At 30.1% G+C, this 19,063-nt stretch overlaps 2 protein-coding genes across 3 annotated transcripts; one reads left to right on the forward strand and one right to left on the reverse strand.

Moving 5' to 3' along the window:
• The first annotated feature begins 1,702 nt into the window (after nucleotides 1–1,702).
• On the forward strand, nucleotides 1,703–6,147 carry LOC111012380 (DNA-binding bromodomain-containing protein). Of its 2 annotated transcripts, none has more exons than XM_022286518.2 (11): nucleotides 1,703–1,861; nucleotides 2,516–3,449; nucleotides 3,672–3,735; nucleotides 3,806–3,946; nucleotides 4,025–4,092; nucleotides 4,168–4,228; nucleotides 4,318–4,401; nucleotides 4,569–4,690; nucleotides 4,783–4,849; nucleotides 5,339–5,460; nucleotides 5,551–6,147. In XM_022286518.2, the coding sequence occupies exons 2-11, from the start codon at nucleotides 2,658–2,660 to the stop codon at nucleotides 5,797–5,799; spliced, it is 1,770 nt and encodes a 589-aa protein (XP_022142210.1). In that variant the 5' UTR covers nucleotides 1,703–1,861; nucleotides 2,516–2,657; the 3' UTR covers nucleotides 5,800–6,147. The 2 variants fall into 2 exon arrangements, with proteins under 2 accessions (XP_022142210.1, XP_087981911.1); XM_088125785.1 differs by having other exon boundaries at nucleotides 3,812–3,946.
• Nucleotides 6,148–6,668: 521 nt separating this feature from the next.
• On the reverse strand, nucleotides 6,669–9,837 carry LOC111012449 (oxoglutarate-dependent flavonoid 7-O-demethylase 1-like). The gene is made up of 4 exons (XM_022286603.2): nucleotides 9,618–9,837; nucleotides 9,282–9,526; nucleotides 8,370–8,694; nucleotides 6,669–7,023 (listed from the first exon to the last, which is right to left on the reverse strand). Exons 1-4 carry the CDS (start codon nucleotides 9,816–9,818, stop codon nucleotides 6,754–6,756), a joined length of 1,041 nt encoding a protein of 346 aa, XP_022142295.2. The 5' UTR covers nucleotides 9,819–9,837; the 3' UTR covers nucleotides 6,669–6,753.
• Nucleotides 9,838–19,063: the final 9,226 nt, after the last annotated feature.

A 19,063-nucleotide genomic window follows, 5' to 3' on the forward strand; every position in this document is an offset into this window, starting at 1 on the left:
AGAAAGAAACAATGGATTCTTTATTAAACTTCTATGTACTTTCATCTCTTATTCTGATACTGATGACAACAGGAAAGTCATGTTCACCTTTGGAGGATTCAAAATACCAACGACCGTTGAGTTCATGGAGAGTGGGGATTGTGAACAAATTGAGCTCGGATCAGGCTCTGTTCCTCCATTGCAAATCAAAAGACAATGATTTGGACAACCATGTTTTGAAAGTCGACCAGAACTTCCAATAGCAATTTAAAGAGAATATGTTTTCGACTATGCTTTATTGGTGCACCTTTAGAACTCCAAAGAATTTACATGCATCGTTCGAAGTGTTTTGGAGAGAGAAAGACGAGTGGTTATCTTATAGATGCAATTTTCAGTCTTGCATTTGGTATGCAAAAGATGATGGCATTTATTTACTAAACATTCCCCAAGGTTCTCTGGAGCTTATACATAATTGGGAAAACTAATATGCTGGAGCAAAATCCACAACTTTGTATAACTTTATGTAAAACTTGACACAAATTCATATAAATATATCAAAATGAAAATATATTTGCTTGAGTAATACATTTTTGTGTGTAATTTTATTTGCCTTAGACAATTAAGATAAAATGAAAGTGAAGAAAAAAGTGTATCCTATACCCTATGACCTTTAGAAATATATCTTAACTAATTGAATTACGTAGGTTAATAAAAAAAAGTATATATAGACATAGAGGGATAAGTTACAAAATTAGTATAAATTGAATAATAAATGACAAAAATGTGTGTGAAAGGATAAAATTTCAAGAAAAAATTGTGTTATCTACTTAACTTTTATACTGTTTACTTTGTTGGGTTTATATAATTTGAGGGATTCGTAGTAAATAAGTGAAATAGTAGATAAAGAAAAGTAGAAAGATACATAAAAATTCAGGAAAGAAAGATCAAGAAATTATAAAATTGACAAATCAATTTAAAAAAAAAAATAATCAATTCGAGCCTCAACGGGGCAAGATAAGGTCGAGGGGCCAGCCCCATCCCCGTCCCATTGGAGATTTTTTCCCTCATCCCCTCTCGTCTCCGAAATTTTTGGGATAGGGACGGAACGGGGATTTCACGATCGGGGATAGGTTCCCACGGAAAATTGATATTTTTTATTATTTCGTATCTAGCAAAAATTGAAATTTAAATCAATTTTTTAAAAACTATTTAACTAGTTATTTTGAATATATAAAAAGTGAACAAAAAGTAGTTAAATGGGATATTAGCTTGAGTTTGAGTTTTTTTTTTAAATAAAAGTATTTATAAAATTAATATATATTAATATTATTATATAAAAAATAATAAAATATTAAGGGACGGAGCAGGGAATCCTCTCCCATTGCCGGTTAAATTGAGAATTCTTCGATCCGATCGAGTCGAGTACCTGCGGGAGTCGGATACCACGAGAATATTTTTACCATCGCTGGCTAAGCTGACAAAGACACTCTACTACCTCGTTTGACTTGTTAAAAAAATGGAAAGAATATAAATCGCCTTAAAAAGATATACGATCTTACAAAAAGGAATAAAAAAAGAGCCGCAAAATTGGCACATAATTATTTCTAGTTAAAAATAAAAACAGATATTTTGTTTCCTAAATTTATGTAAATAATTTACCGAAATATTAACGAGAGGGTGGGAGAAAAGTGGAGGGAAAAACCCTACAGCTGTTAATCACTAGACGGTCAACTCAACAGAGAGAGCCCCATAAACCCTAGACTTATCTTCTTCCTTCGCCCTCTTCGCGCGGTGTTTTCTTCGAGGGGGGCTCTTCGCCCTCTCTCTACCACTTCCTCCGCTGCTTCCGTCCTTGCATCTCTTCAATCTCCACTTGATTCCGGTAAGTTCCTCTTCTCCGGCGCCGTCCGCAAACCGGCGTTTCTTCAGATTGGAGCCTGCTTTTGATATGTTTATCTTTATTGGTTCTAATTCACTCGAGTTGACAGAATATGTTATAGGGTTCGTCTGTTCTTTGTTTCTTTTTCTCTCTCTGTTTTTAGTGTTTTTTATCGCTTCGAGAAATCTTCATTCGGCGTTTTGGATCAAGAAATTTCTTCAGAGTTTTAATATTGAGATTGTGAAACTCTGTAACTTTTTCTTTTTAACCTGTCATATTCTTGTAGATCTTTAACTCTCAACTTTCTTGCTGCGGATGCTTTGCGAGCGTCGATTCTGACTTTTCTTTAAGTTGCAGGGTTTCGACTCGCTACCAGTAGAAATTCTTCCTAGTTCTAAGTACGAAACTTTTGATCTTTACTGCCTTAGAGCTTGTCTTTCCACCAAAGGTTGAAGATCTTCTAGGGCACGAATTTTTGTTACGACATGTTCTGTTATTATTTGTTAATAGCGATACAGGGTGTCTTTTGTACGATGTTGATGAGATTATGAGATGTTATAACACGAACACCCCATCATTGTTTTTGTGGTTAGTTATCTAATAGCTTAAGTATCTCTCTTAAGATTAAAATTCCTTTCCTTTTCTGGCTTTATGCAGGTCTAATTTCGAGATCAGTAGTTCGTTCATCATTCCTTGTTTGTTTGAGGGATGCTGCTTTTCTGATGGTCTTGGTTGCTTTTAAAGATTAATTATCTAGCTTTCTCCTAGTATCAGATTTCTTGACATTTCTTGGTTCAAAATGATTGCCACTGAAACCATCGTACCAAGTAAAAAGCTGAAAATTAAATTTTCTGGAAAACGAGTTGAAGATCATCCAGGTCCACAATCGTGCGACTTTGGGAAGCTTGTTGGACAGAAGTTGTCATTTACTGGAAGGAATGGGTTGAATGTGGATAGTGCATTCAAGTATTCATTGAATGCTTTCAGTACTGGTAAGACCCTTGCTGCTACCTGTTGCAAGTCAAAATCTTCTATCCCACTCAATGTTAAGCGTAAAGCAACTCAGGATATAGAATCTCCAAGAGAGAAGAAGCAGAAGTTGGACCGGAGCACAACACAACAATGCTCTTCGATTTTAAAAACGCTGATGTCCCATCCATGTGGTTGGGTTTTCAACAAGCCTGTGGATCCTGTGTTATTGAAAATTCCTGACTACTTCTCAATCATCACTGATCCTATGGATTTAGGAACTGTCAAATCCAAACTAGGGGGAAATATGTATCGGGCAAGTGAAGAATTTGCAGCTGACATTAGGTTGACATTTTCGAATGCCATGCTTTACAATCCTCCTGATAACAGTGTTCATAAGATGGCCAAGGAACTTAACGAAGTTTTTGAGAAGAGATGGGAACAGATAAAGGAAAAATGGGTTAGTGGAAAATCAAATCTTCATCGTGAAAAACTTCCAAATGGACCAGCAGGAGAAAAGGTTTCCAGAACTCCATCTTCTCACAATATTTTATCGCATAAGAAGTCAATATTATCTGAAAAGAGTTTCACCAAGCCGTCTTCAAATTCAAATGGTGCTGAGGCAAGTAATACCCATGCATTTTATTTAAGGTTCTAGAAGTTTATTTTTAAGTTGTACAGTTGGTGATACACTAGAAGTGGTATAGTGGGTTTTATCTCATTTTGTTTACTTGATTAGTTAACACTCATGGTGAATTGGGCAGTGTTCTTGTCTTTCTTAATGGACTGTGTTTTCTCATTAACATTTCTAGAACTTGTTCATCTAAGTTTTTCCATGTTACAGGTTGATCGTGCTAAAACACTTCCAACTTGTGCGCCCAAGCCTCCCAGGAAGAACTTCCATAAAGGTATGAAGTGGCAGATTAAAGTTCTGCTTTATGGCCCTGTAAAGGAGCTAACTAGCCATGTATCTCATAGGCACAGAAACTGGCAGTAAACATGGTTGTAGCTCCTTTGATAAACAAACTTCGAGACAGGTTGTCAGTAAGTGTACAAGATGTGGTAGCATTCCATGTCAGTGCTGCTCTTCTTTGGATTTTGGCCATGCATCTTCTGGTGGTTAGTTGATTTTTCTATTACTTTCTTTATGTTTATTCTGATAATTGTCTAAAAAAATTAGTTCTGTGTTTTATTTAGATCAATCTAATGAGAGCTTATTGCCAAGAGAAAATCCAGATGTCGGTGGTCCCTGTCCCTGCAAACCAGTATGTAACTGTGGCTGAGTTTTATAAACATTAACAAATTGTTGTATCACTTAGATGATTTACATATAAATTTAGGATTCTCAAACAAGGAGCTTGTCAGCTTCCCAGACGTCCAAGTCAGATCCAGATTCTGATGGTCAGTTCACATATTTCTTAAGGGAAATTTTATTTGTAGTGATATCCTTATCATCTGATAATGCTCGTACTACTTGGAATGATGTGAAGGGATTAGAAGTATTTTGGAGGATGAAAGCAAACCTCCCTGTGATCAGTCTTTTACCCTAATGGCAAATGTTACTCTCGAGGAAGGTCAGTTTATCTCAGTGTGTTAGATATAGCATTTGTTTGTATTCGTTGAGTGCATTCTCATTGTTTATGTTCTGTACTCTGTCTCTTATTTATTTATATCTTTAACATATGGTGAGCCTTTTAATCAGGCATATCGGATTTACTCCATCTCTTCTTACTTGATGCAGAGAGTTCTACCCCAATTTTTGATGTTCAGCTTTCACCAAAGAAGGCTCTCCGTGCTGCAATGCTTAAGAGTCGCTTTGCTGAAACCATTTTGAAAGCTCAACAGAAGACACTTCTTGATCTTGTAAGTTCATTAATTTCAAATCAAAGGTGTTGTGACCGTTTAGCTCTTGATAGTCTACAGTGGTATAATGACATTGGCCTCATCCATATTAGGGTGATAAAGTTGATCAACTCAAGATGCAACAGGAGAAAGAGAGGTTAGAAAAGAGGCAGCGTGAAGGTAAATGCAACCTTTTCATCGTTATTAAAGTGGACGTTATTTTTGTTGAGTATTTAACTGCTATCAGAATTTACTTGATTAAATAAAGAGACATTTACATGAATAGCAAAATCTAAATATATACTTTTAAATATAGTTGAAAGTTTAAATTTTAATTTATGCTATGTTTGGATATTTCTAAAAACACATTAAATTTATGCTATGGAGTAAAATTTCTAGATGGAAAACTATTTTGTTGGCCGAGAATCAAATTTTAATGTAATTCAAATATTCCATTGGATTTTAATGTGATTGGCAACAATCACATTTTGAGTTTGAGATAAGATTGCTCTTGTATTAACGGGCTATTATGACAGTTGCTTTTAAATGCTTTATTGCTTTTAATGTTCTTTTGAAAATAAAAACGTAAAATGCTTCACATTAAAACTTCTTATGCATCACACTGCTCGTACACTAATGATTGTGCATTTTCTTCTTTAAATTCTACAGAGAGAGCTCGTCTAGAAGCACAAATAAAGGCTGCTGACATGGCCTTGCGACTAAAAGCAGAGGCTGAAAAGAAACAGCAACGAGACAGAGAAAGAGAAGCCTCTCGTATGGCTGTTCAGAAGGTACGTTGGCGTTTACTATCACTAATATTATATTCTATTCCATTCAATAGACGTAGCAAGTATCCTTTACCAGTTGCTTCTGTCTTTTAGATTAAAAGGACTGTTGAACTGGACCGTAATCTAGAAATTCTAGAGGAGCTGGAGAAGCTCTGTGGAGGAGTCCTCTTCATCCAACATCACCGTGGTATCGCATCTGCAATGGTGAAGAGGTCATTTGACAAGGTTCAGTTTCAGAACCCTTTAGAACGACTCGGTTTGTTTATCAAGGATGAATACCTGGAAGACGAAGATGACGAAATGATCTGTGGGGAGGAGGTAGAGATTTTTTCCAGAAGTTAAAGACTTCCATCTATGTTTATTAAGGGGAGTGAATTTGACTGCTTGACCATTTGCCGTTTGGTGCATGGGAAGCAATATTTGTAAATGGTATTCAATATTTTGTTGGAGTTAGGATTTAGGACCTTTCGAGTTCTCTAACTGAAGTAAGTAGTGTTGTATAGCCCGAAGTTTATGAATGGGAAGCAGAAAAATGACAAGGATACCTCAAAAAGAAAAAAAAAAGATGGAAAAATTAAAATTAAGTGAATAAACATGTTAGATGCTGCAGCTGTCTATTTCTCTTTTTTTGGGTTCTGTTATGATTCTGGTTTAAATGTAAGTGGTAGGTGAAATTACAATTTTTGTCTATATTCTTGTTCGTTGATTTTAATGTTTCTATTTTTGTGTTTGTTTCATTTTAAGCTTTGTTGTTTTAATGTTAACAATTTTGTAGACCCAAGTAAAAATCTTTTTTACTTTTCAAGTAATATATGTCTTAGATAAAGACAGGTACTTACCAATCAGAAGCTAAGATTCAAATAATTTTCATGTAAAATTTGAAGATTAAAGCAAAATATTAAGAAGTTGAAAAATTAAGGTATAATTTTTTAAAGTTAATGAATATTCAATATTTAATAAGCATTAAAATTCAAAGACAAAAAATACTTAAATTTTATAAGTATAAAGACAAAAAAAAAATTATAGTTTAAAATATAATTTAAAAAATATTAGAATTGAAATAGAAACATAAATCTATATATTAAGTTCAGTGGCCTGACAGTGTAGAAATAATGCAAATACAAATACATTAATACAACACTCTTATTTCTGATAGGTACATATAGAATAATATTACACACAAGACACAAATATTAATAAGAGGTGTAATTTATAAGTAATGGTACATGCTTATTCATACAAAATTAAACCCTATATATATATATATATTTGTGTATATATATATGAAGGAAATGGTTAAGCAGATGCATTGGGGTGATGGGTTGGGATCTTCATTCTCTCCAAGTGGGATTTTCCATTGAAAGAATGGGAGAAGAAATCCTTTACATAATCTTCCATTAAAATTGTCCTAAACTTTGGAGGATTCTGAGGGCTCAAAATGCAAGTTTCTGGTCCAATCTCTGCATCAAATCTGGGATTGTAGAATGCTGCTATTGACATTCTTCCATTCTCTGAGTTCACTACTGCCCTGTGTTCTATGCTGCTGTAACACCCATTGCTCACAATCTGCCCTCACAAAGAAACGATATCGAGTAGCAAAAACAAGAAATGAGAAACCAGAAATGGAGAAAATTACCAGGGGTTTAAAAGTGTTCGTGAAAAGTGAGAATAATTAAACAAAAGTTGTTTTGTTCCAATAAATGACCTTAATCTTTTAAAAATAAAAACTTTATTCAAAGGGGCATTTTGATGATCTTCAAATATTAAAAGTATGAATTGAAACTCTCTTTTCTTTTTTTTTGTTGAAATAAATTAAATCTCTGTTATTAGGAAGAATTGAAGATGACAGTCAAATAAAGAAGAAAATTAGGAAACTTTACTTCTCAAAATGATTTTTCATTTCCTCACATATTTAATAAAGGAGTGAAGTTACATGTAGAGAATATATTTTAAATTCAATTTGTTAGGTGTCTTCGAGATATATTAAATTATTAAGTTTATCGTGATTTAAGCATCCTAACCCTTTGATAATGCTAATTTAATATGATATTAAAAAAATTAAGTAACATGAGTATAACTTAACAATTAAGGCATTTTGCTCATGTCTTAATAATGGGACTTCAATATTTTATCTCCACATTTATTTGTAATAAAAAAAAATATAATCTTAGATTTCAATTTTTTTAATGCTGATATGGTTAAATGCAGATGAATAAGCATTTATATCTTTTGTTTTGAGCAAAATAATTTTTTTTTCTAATTAATAAGGCTAAAATATATCCCAACTTTTCACCCTATATAGCTAAAATTGTTTTAGTTGGCCTATATTTCAATAATATCATTCAAAAACTTATAATTATTAGTAATTATAAAATTTTATTTTAGTTCCAACTTCTTTTAAAAATGATTTATAACAAGTTATCTAGACATTTTTTATGGCTAATTACTATGAATTTCAACCTTTTACTCCATTTCTCACAAATTAATTTCTTGAAATAGAAAATACCTAAAAAGTTATGTATTTTCCATGTACTAGTCCACGATATAAAATTCATGTCATCGAATATATAAATGCAACAAGTTATATTAGATATATATATATATTATTTTTTTTTTTTTTGAAAGAAGCAGATATTTAAGAACATTTTAATTAAGAAAAACATTTGATAAATTAAATTTGAAGACCTTACGGAACTCCCAAAACTTTTCAAATCCATACAAATTTATGTAATGGGTAACTGAATTCCTGTTTCTAGTTATTATAAAATTTTGATTTCTTTATTTTTTTAATACAATATGTGCGGTGGAGACCGTGACTGAATTATCTCGATTATTATTATAATTGTTACTGAATCGTTGCACTTAACAAAAAAATTGAAAAGAAATGAAATTTGAGAGTGAATGTGGTAAACCTCGAGAATATCTCCAACGTTGACAATGAAGGCATCCGGGATGAAACTCACAGGGAACCAAACGCCATCTTTCTTAACTTGGAGGCCTTCCACTCCATTGAGCTGGTTCAAGATGGTCAGCCCCGTCGCATCGGAGTGCGGCCTCAGACCGACGACCAACTCGGGTGTCGGGCACGGAGGATAATACGTCATCCTCATCGCCTCCATCCCGTCCTCAAACAACTCCTCCATCTTCCTCACATCCATCCCTAAACCTCCTGCCACCATCTTCAACAACGCCATTGCTATCTTCTTCGTCTCTTTCAAGTACAATTCCAACGTGTTTCTGCAACCATACCAAGTTAAATTGTTTCTATCTAATTCTTATACTTCCAAATTTTTAATAAATTTTTTTTATAACTTGAAATCCTTAGCTCTTTAGCTTTTAGCTTTTCAACACCTATGTAGGGCACACCAACATCAAGGTAAAATTCGAACTCAAAAGACATCAAAGATTTTTTATACTAAGGTCACCTAAAGATTTAAATTCATAGACAGTACCACAGGATCTCATGCTTAAATAAATTTTTAAAGTTGAGGTTGATAAGATTGTTTAATACAAGTTTTTTATTTTTTACTTTGGAAAATTTAGCCTACATACCACTTTTATTTTTTTTTTATAATCAACTTTTTAAAAATATTTTCAGAATCTAAAGAAATTAATTTTTTTCTGACTAATAATTCAAGTGTATTATTAGGTAAAAAAAAACACCTAAGAGATTATGAAAAAACAAACACAATTTTTTTTAGAAGCACAAAACTAAAAACAAAATATCGATCTTCTCAACATGATAGAAATTCGATTTTCAATTTTGTGTCTAATAAATTTTTGGTATCGATACTGTTTTAATTTAAGAGAGAAAGAGAGATGACCTTAAAGATGAAGGGAGGCGGGGAAGAAGATGGGGTCTTCTTCTAGAAATAGGATTGGTTATGATGTAAAACCTATCACCCCAATCAAGTTTCTGATCTTGGGACAGAACCATGCTTCCATAACCCTCAACTTCTCCACCCTTTATTCCAAACTTCATCTTCTCTTCCAATGGAACCTCAAAAAACTCTTCAATCTCACGCTTCACCTCTTCCAACAAACAACGCCTAACCCCATGGTTCACCAACTGTCATTTACATAAATTCATTCATTAATTAATTGTTAATCCTAATTAAAAACAAAGAAAATTAAAGTAAGAGTTTATTTTGTGCACGTACCTGAAACAAGCCCCATTGTTGGCAAGCAGAGTGCAGTTTTTGAAGCTCAGACTCAGAGTGAGAGAGCAATTGGTTCATATCAATGGTGGGTGGCACTGGGAAGGAACCAGGATCTGAGCTTGAACAAGGCTCCTGATCTAAACGAATGAAGTTTTCTGGGATTTTTGAGCTCTTTTTTGCCATTTCTTTTACGCTAATCATCTTTATAATGATCCTTTCAGTTTTGTTATTGTTATGCCATCAAACACCATAATGCCTTTCTCTATTTATACACTCCCATAAATGACAAGTTCATCGTTTTTAATGTTGTCTATGGAACTACAAGTAGCGGGAAATAAACGCTTTCTGACACGGATAAAGATCACCCCACCGATGTCTTCATATTTCTACAATAGTATAATATTTTCTACTTTGAACATAAACTTACACGACATGAAGATACCACTTTGTTAGGAGATAATTAATTGATCCTCTCGTAAAGTATCAGATTGTCCTCACTTAATGATATTTTATACATACTTATCTCATCAAGGTAGACTTTAATTTGCTCCTTCCGAACAAGAATTTTTCTTTCTCATAAAATATTATATTTTATATATATGCAAATATATCACTTTTACTAAATTTGTACACCTTGATTTCTTACACTTACTCCATTTTTACATATTATTTTTCCATACTTGGAATTTTCATAAAATTCTGTTTTGATCTTTGTAAATTTTAAAAAGTAAGTAATTACCATGGTGTTACGGAAGGATCACAATAGGATTTTTATGCAAGTGTGTAATACCTTAAATTAATATCAACTTGGTTTGGAAATTTGTTTTCATTTTTTTTAATTTAAAGAGTCATTGTAGTATGTTATATACTGATGAGTTTTTGTCAAGAGATGGACTTTTTCGATTTCGCTAATTTATCCGACTTCTAAAAAAACCCATCTTCATTCATCTTAAAATTTCATTATGGGGAGGTGGAGATTCCAACTCTCAACTTCATAATTGGATACATATGCCTTCACCTACCATCTATGCTCTGATTGGCAAGAAATGTCGTAATTTAGGTTAAGTTGTACTAAAAGAATTTAGGTTAAGTTTTACTAAAAGGGAAAAAAAAATCAAACATCATTATTTTGGTTCTAGTTAAGAGTCCTTTTCATTTCAGTCACTTTGACTAAATTTAGTCGCTACGGTGCAATTTCAATTAATCTTAAAATTAGTCCTTATCGTTAACTCTTAACTTATACTAGAGACTAATTTCAAGATTTATGGAGCCTATAGATATTAAATTTGACCATTTGAAAGTATAGAGACTAAAATATAATGGACTCCGAAAATACTGGAAGAAAACAATATTTTAATCAACAATTTATTCTTTTTAAGTACAAAATTTCAAAATAAAGTATATATTCATTATTTTATTTTAAAAAATTATCGTGAAATATTTTTAACATAAATATTAATATTATTGAGGAAAAAAACATAACATTTAATATTAATAAAAAAACATAAATATTAATACTTTAATTATCTTTTCATCATATTAAAAAACCTAATCTAAAACTATAGGAGTCATAGTAAACTACACCCAAGACAATATTTTTCTAGTACAACATGTGGGGTTCAAACTCACGACATGTTATTTTAGATAATTATTATAAGGTATAATTGTGCTATAATGATCATGATCACCATTTTACTAATTATATATATTTTTCTAATTAATTATGATTTCTTACCAATAGTATTAACGCCAAAATGAGCCTAGCTCAGTAGCAATTGGCATATATTTTCAACCAAATGATTGTGAGTCCGATCCTCACCCCACATGTACTCAAAAAATAAATAAATATATAACATTAATTAAATTTTGGTTTCAGTTCAATATTAGTATAAAAACTTATTCCCATAATTAGTATAACTTTTTTAAAGGAGACTTAAAATTACAAAAAAAAAGGAATTTTTAATTTCAACTCATCTCTTTTTTAAGGAAACCTAAATGAGTTGTTCAAGTACAAAGATCACTGATCAAGATCACTGATCGTTCACTATGCAATAAATACAATTTAAAAGTGATTAAATTATCCTTAAAAATGACGTTTGAATGTTATCACAATAAAATTAAATAATATTTATTTAACTAAACTTGTTTCAAAAAGAGTCACAAATAAGAAAAACAGAATAGGTAAAAGATCAAAATTGTGGATTATTATTCAAACACAGAAGTTATAAAATATTTATTGATCAGTTTAATTTTTTTTTTCTTGAACAAACTTTAATTTGGTCATGGGATTGTGATTTAAAGTATAGTTTTTTTTAAACAATATTCCACGTGCTTAATTTTATTTTATTTTTTTTTTGACAGGACTTAATTAGATGTTAGGTAATTTTTAACTTAATTTATTATCATTATTTGAGGACACAGTAACTACTTTTCAATTCACATGGTTTTGACAACTTCCAAGGGAAGCTTTTGATTATTATTTAAATAATGGAATAAACAAAACTTTTGTATTTGTTTTATTTCATTTTGCGTTAACCAATCAACTCAAATAATCATTACAAGAATTTTAGAGAGAAAAAACTTAGAAAAAATATCACATATTTAGATAGATAAATGAAACTAATCAAACTAATCGATTAGAAAATAAAATAAAAATACAAAAAAGAGAAAAATAAATTTTGTAATAAGAAATTTAGAAAAAAAACAAATTTATAGCCAGAAATAAATTTTTTAGAGATAATACGAGAAAAACAAAAAAAGAGTTGAGTATCAACCTAAAAAAATTATTTTGAAAGATACAAATCAGTTTTTTGGAACTATATATATACATTTTAAATTTACATAGAATTTCAAAATAGTTTTTATAGAAAATTGATTGGCTGCGAAACAATCCTATTTTTAAAAAACAAAAAATTAAAAATAAAAATAAAATCAAACCGGCCTTTAAGGTTCTGGTTCTGATGTTTTCCACTGACTCAACTGTCAGCCATTCAATCTGAGAAATAATTTTCAGATTTCATCTATATATAACTGTCAGCCATTATATGTGAGAAATAATTTCCAGATTTCATTTATATATATATATATATATATATTTATTTATTTATTTATTTATTTATTTATTGTTCTGTTTTAAAAATTAAATTCTAGAACTTTTAAAAATAGTATCAAACATTTTTATATAATGTGTGCAAACTGTAATGAGATCGATTCCACGACAGAGATGGCTATGCCAAGACAAGAAGTTTCAAAAGCCATTAGTAGTCAGTGTGACGTTGGAGGAAAAATAACGGTTAAATATATATATGTTTTTGTTCTTAATTTTCTTTTCAATTAATATTTTTTTGAATTTAAAATTATTTAGGTTCATGTATTTTTAACTTTGGATTTGAAGTTTTTTTTAGTAATCTTTAGCTTTTGTCACTCTTTTAGTCTTGTAGGTTTGAATGGTCCATTTTGGTCCTGTTTTTTTTACTATTTTTTAATCACAATTTCAATGTAATACTAGATTAAATAACCTTTTTAATATGTAGCCATAACTTTGAATTAAAAGATCTCCACTACATATGTATATATAGAATTTGTGTTAAAATTTTTCAAATAGAAAAGTATATGACAAAAATGAACCTTGTGGGAGTACGATGATTAAAGAATATTTTGAAAGTATGTAGACTAAAATGAATAAATCAAAAGTGGAAAGTAAAAGAACATTAATAGTATTTAAACTTATTTTTTTAATTATACTATTTCTTCTATTGAATGTTAAAATTAGTCGATGATTAATTAGTTGGGATGACGTGAAGCTTATGAAGCTTAGTGAGTTAATATAAATTTAAAAAATTAGACCACCTAAAGTAAAAATGAATTTTTCATAATATTTGTTCATATAGACAAAAGAAACATATATCTTAATCTCGTGTGAAATAAATAGGACGAACCAAATGAATTTTTCTACAAAATTTAGAAAATAAAAAATATATTAAAAAATTTGGAGACGAAAATAAGATTATAAATCATATTTAAAAGGGTGATGTGGAATAAAATGGGTGTTTTTAATGGTTTAGCACAAATTTCTTGTTGGTTCCCTTTTGGTTTTGTCGGTAAAGTGTTGTTAAATCATCTTCTACAAATATAATCCTTCTAGCACAAAGTTGGAGTTGGTTCAATTTCTTAACCACTTTAATTTTGACTCGATTTATAAAGTTTAATGAAGAAATAATAGGAAAAGGAGTGATACTGTAGAGGTTCGATTTTTATTTTTTTTTTAGTTTTAACGGTGATCGTACCTTCAACCTCTAGGCAATAAGTATTTTATCTATCAAGCTATGTTCGAATTGACTTGCGGAGAGATTTGAATTCAAATTATTTTTCTTTTATACCCCATGTTAGATCTAAACACTTAATGGGTTAGGTTTCAAAAAATATTAGTTAAACGGTAAAGTCGAATATTTAGAATTTTAGCTGCTTTCATGTTGTGTTTTTATATAGTCATTTATTGTTGTCGTTTCAATTTACTAATTTAGCACAAATGAATATTTAAATCTATAACATTGATACCAATATGAATTTAATAACTTAGTAATAGGCATCTTGTTCCTTCTCAAAAGTCGAGAGGTTGAATCTTCAACTCACATTTGTTGCACTAAAAAAACATAAAACAAAATAAAACAAAGATGAGTAGAAAAAATATACCTTCATCATTTTTTTCATAGTTTTTAGTGGGTATTTTGGAAGTGCGAAAAAGGGCACTGAATTTCACAGGCTAACATTTTCATAAATTCATAATTAAGTTCGACATCCACAATATATTCATAATTAAGTTCGACATCCACAATGAGTAGTGAATTAATATTTTCATAATATAAAAAAATCAGCAAAATATACAAAAATATTAATGAGGAAATGTTTATTTATTATTTATATTTATTATGAATTTTGTATTTTTATAACTTTCTAAAAAATATCCCACTTAACGTCCACATTTTCATTTTTCATAAAAATGAAATCTCGACGTTTATCGAAGAAACAAGAGGGATCAAAAGAACAAGGGAACTTGCAATATATCATAGGTGGAAGGTTAAGCTTATTAATATTAATGAGATTTCATCCTAAAACTAATCTACAATGAAAAGAATAACTCACTTCTATTATAAACACATGTTAGGTCACTTATTTTTTCAACGTGGGATCCTTAACAAAAAATTTTCTTCATCATTTACACAGAGAAGGTGTTTGTGAAAATACCACAAAGAAAAATCCGACCTCGGGGAGCGATGGCATGGCAAGGAGTAGCCAAAGCCAAAGTCAAAGCCATGGAGTGCAATTCTTTGTTCTGTGTTTACTAATTTCATGTGAGTTTCGTAAGTAAATGAGTCTCGTGATCTGACTACTTCTCAACTTTGACACCAAAAAAGCCATAGAGTTTATGAACTATTTTTTTGAAATATTCATAAATGAATTAAATTTATCAAACACATCAGCTCAAATTTTTTAGTTTAGTGGTGCTTTATTCATCTGTAATTAACATGGTATAAGAGTGGGAGGTCCGTGCTCAAATCCCTTGTCGTTTTCTCTCCATTTATTATAATCTTCGCTCGTTATTCGTGAAATTTTGGAGAAGAGAGAAGTATTGATGGCTAGTAGTTTGATTCAATGGAGGAAAAAAATGGGCAACTTTTTTTGCACGTTTTTGCAATGGGATATTCGAGAGATGGGGAATGGGGAACCAGCAACCAACCAAATGTTTGTGTCATCCATTACGCAACTACTTTTCTTGAGTGCCCATCACTTCATTTCTTCTCTATTCTTTTTCAAAAATGTTTCTAGACCAAAGAAATATTCAAAATGATTATAAAATTAATTAGTCGGAATATTATTATCTCACGTTTCGATCGTTAAACTTTTTGAACTTAAATCTTATCTTGATTCATGACTTTGATGTTTTCTCGCTGGTTCTATATTTATATTTAAATTTTCATTGTGTTTGAACTTAAATCTTATCTTGATTCACAACTTGGATGTTTTTTCGCTGGTTGTATATTTATATTTAAATTTTCAAACAATGAATATAGTCTTACATCTTATCGATACAAATTTTTTTAGGTAAAGTTAAAAGTAAAGTTGACACAGGGGTTTAATCTCAAATGGAACAAATACCCTATTATTAAGGATTTTTATTTGAGGCCCTTGTCCTAACATCAACTTTGCATTAGAGAACTATTTTAGTCTTTTCTCATTTATGTTTTAATAAATTATATAATAGAAACTTGGTATATAGGCAAATTTTTTGTTAAATGATTAATGAAAAATTAAGGTCATAAGTACTAAAATAAATGAAAATGAATTAATATAAAGGTTTAAATCAAAGTAAATTTTTTTATTTCTCGAAATCAATACCGCGTGGATAGAGCCAATTTAGTAGGTTAAAAAGCCAAATACGTTTGGTTTTCTTTTCTTTTCAAAATTTAACAAATATTGTAAATCATTTTCTTTTTTGAGAAAAATATTGTAAATATTTACTATAAAGTATATGAGTGTCATTTTCTGATCTTGAATTGATTGTTTCTTTTTAGGAATCATCAAGAAGACGGATAATGCCGGCTTTAATTTATAACTTTATATATATATATATTTGACAAATTATTTAAATATAATAGAGGTTCTGGTGTCATCGATGATGTGAAAATGAGATAACAACTTGTTATTTGTATGTGAGACATTGTCTCTTGAACGAAATGTCATTAAGAGCACGTTTGTGAAATAATTTAATAAATTTATATATCAAATCTTTTTTTAGGGAATAAACTATTATATATCAATTGATATGCGAATCAATTTTAATAAAAATTTATAATGATGAGTTTTCCATTCTTCTTGTTTATTATTAATTTCAAGGATAAAAATTGAAGGATATTGACTATATGAGTAAAATATATATTTACACACATAGATATATATATTTTTCATGTAAATTTAAGTTATAACACATGATATATAATTTTCCTATAAAAAATTCAAAGCATTTCATTATACGATCAAAAGTGTCTAGTCTCATATTATTCATTTTTTAACTTTTCAAACCCTTCTTAAAAATTTAACACTATTAGTGAAAAATAAACATAATTCATTGAGTTAGTCCAACTTGATAACATATTCAAATTCATTATTGTGATTACCTTTTAACTTTTTTTTTTTTTTTACTTTCATAGCTATACAATTGGCTTATCTTATCTTCACAAATAGAATGCTTACTAGTGGATCATTGACAACTAAGTTGTTTGTGATAAAAATAAAATAATAACAAATTAATTAATTATTAAACCAATGAAATTATACCACACAACTTAGATAATAGTTAATAAAATTAGGTAAAGTCCTCAAAGTTTGCCAAATATATACAATAAGAAGTATTTTAGGTAATTTAAATAATAAAATTATGAAAAAGACCTTTAATTAAGAAATATGTACCTTCTCAAAGGCAAAATAGTTGCTATTGAAAAAATCAAACACATGCACAAAGTCGTTCGACTAAAATTTAGCATGTGAAAAGAAAAATTAATTCAATAAAAAAAAGGGTTACGTTTCCTTGAAAATGATGAGGAGTTGTTCTTCTCTCCATTTTCGTGTCATTATTTATTAATGATGAAGAATGGATCCTTAATTTGTTGACCTTGCTAAAATTAAAAATCATTATTAATTCTTTTATTGAAAGATAAAGTATGTTACATTCTCATTTCCTCATTTCTTCATTTTAGCACCTAATGTTCGGGTATTTATTACTCTTTTTTTCCTTTTTTTTTTAGTATACCTAGAGATGGAATTCGAACTCATGACTTTATCTTAATTGAATCGATTTTACTTCATACTTTCTCTAATTCTCATTTTTGTTAGATAAATATAACGGATATTCAAACTAAATAAGTTGTGATAATATGAAGAATAAAAATGTGAATAAAACGTCTCAACAAAATAGATTTAATATTATATAAATTAGACCTAGAAATTGCCCAAATCTTTGAACATCCAAAATTTGCTAGGCTATCTTTGATATTTTAAATTGATGGGTGCAAAACGTGACAATTAACCTTCTTTATTTTTAGAAAAAAAAAGGAGAAATTTTATTCCATAATATAGTTTTAAGGGATTTTTTTAAATGTTACTATTTTTCAATTTTTTTAATTATATCATAAGTTTGACTTGTCATGGTTCAGTCACCTATTACATTTAAATTTGACTTTCATTTGAATTGTACTATTTTTATACTATTTTAAATTTTTTATAGTATTTAAAAATACATATTTATTTTATGTTACTGTCGAAAAAAATATAAATATTAATAAGCTTTTGCTCAATCAGCTGAGAATAATTTTGAAAAATACAAATTGATATTTAAAGATACCCAAACACTCTAATAAATAGCCTAATTAACAATCTCGATTAGTTAAGTTTTCAGTTATTTTTAGATATGTATGACTAGCCAGTAGCCACAAGCATCGATAGAAACTATTTTTCTCACTTATTATTATTATTTTTTTTTAGTACAGGATTCGAACTCACAACCTCGGTATATGTCAATTACCGTTGAACTATGCTCGCTTTGGCCTCTTCTAATTTTGTTCTTTTAATTAGTTAGACTACATTGGGATTGACCCATCTCTTCGCAACATATTCATGAATATATCGTATTATTTGCAGTATTATATCACAAATACAAAGTAAAGATTTAAACCTACGACTTTTAAAGATGTTTTTAACCATATATGAACAAATTTATACGAGTCAATTTTTAAGATCCTGCTCCACTATGAACATATGGATAAGGACCCGACTGTATCGGATGGAGAATCGGAACTGTCGGTATCGGTCGCCGATCTTCATCGGTTGGCAATGAGAGATTCTGCTGCTGTAAGTAGCATTTACAGGTAGGGAAAGGAAATGGGGATTGTTCCATGTATGTAAAGGGTCTGCTAATCTTGTATGGGGAATGTGGACTCAGAGCTGTGAAGGTGAAGGAAGGTCAGTAACTTCTGAAATGGGCCTTCCCCTATTTGTTGGAAATGGGCTTTCACCTGGGCCCAGGCCTTGTTTCAAAAAATTCATTTCAATCATTGTGGCTGGGAATTTGAAATTCGAACAAGATTTTTTCAAACCACTCTATTAAGGCCTTGGACTGATCAGTTGAAGCCCATAACTCAACATAAGAATAGAATGTGGGTACTGTTGAAAAAATCTGATGAATCGAGTAGGATTGAATTATAAATTAGTTGAAGTTAGTCTGAATTCAAATAATTCCACATGGAAACAAATTAATGTCTCATTGGATTGATTAAAAATTTCAACTTTTGGGGATAGAAGTTGGACCACAATGCTTATTTTATTTAGAATACGATCTCATGATCCATCTCCAAAGAACAATGCTGACACATTCAAGATAAGATTGCCTAGGT

The sequence above is a fragment of the Momordica charantia genome (assembly GCF_013281855.1).
Source record: "Momordica charantia cultivar OHB3-1 chromosome 1 unlocalized genomic scaffold, Mcharantia_2.0 BLBB01000001.1, whole genome shotgun sequence".
In the NCBI taxonomy this organism is placed as follows: Eukaryota; Viridiplantae; Streptophyta; class Magnoliopsida; order Cucurbitales; family Cucurbitaceae; genus Momordica; species Momordica charantia.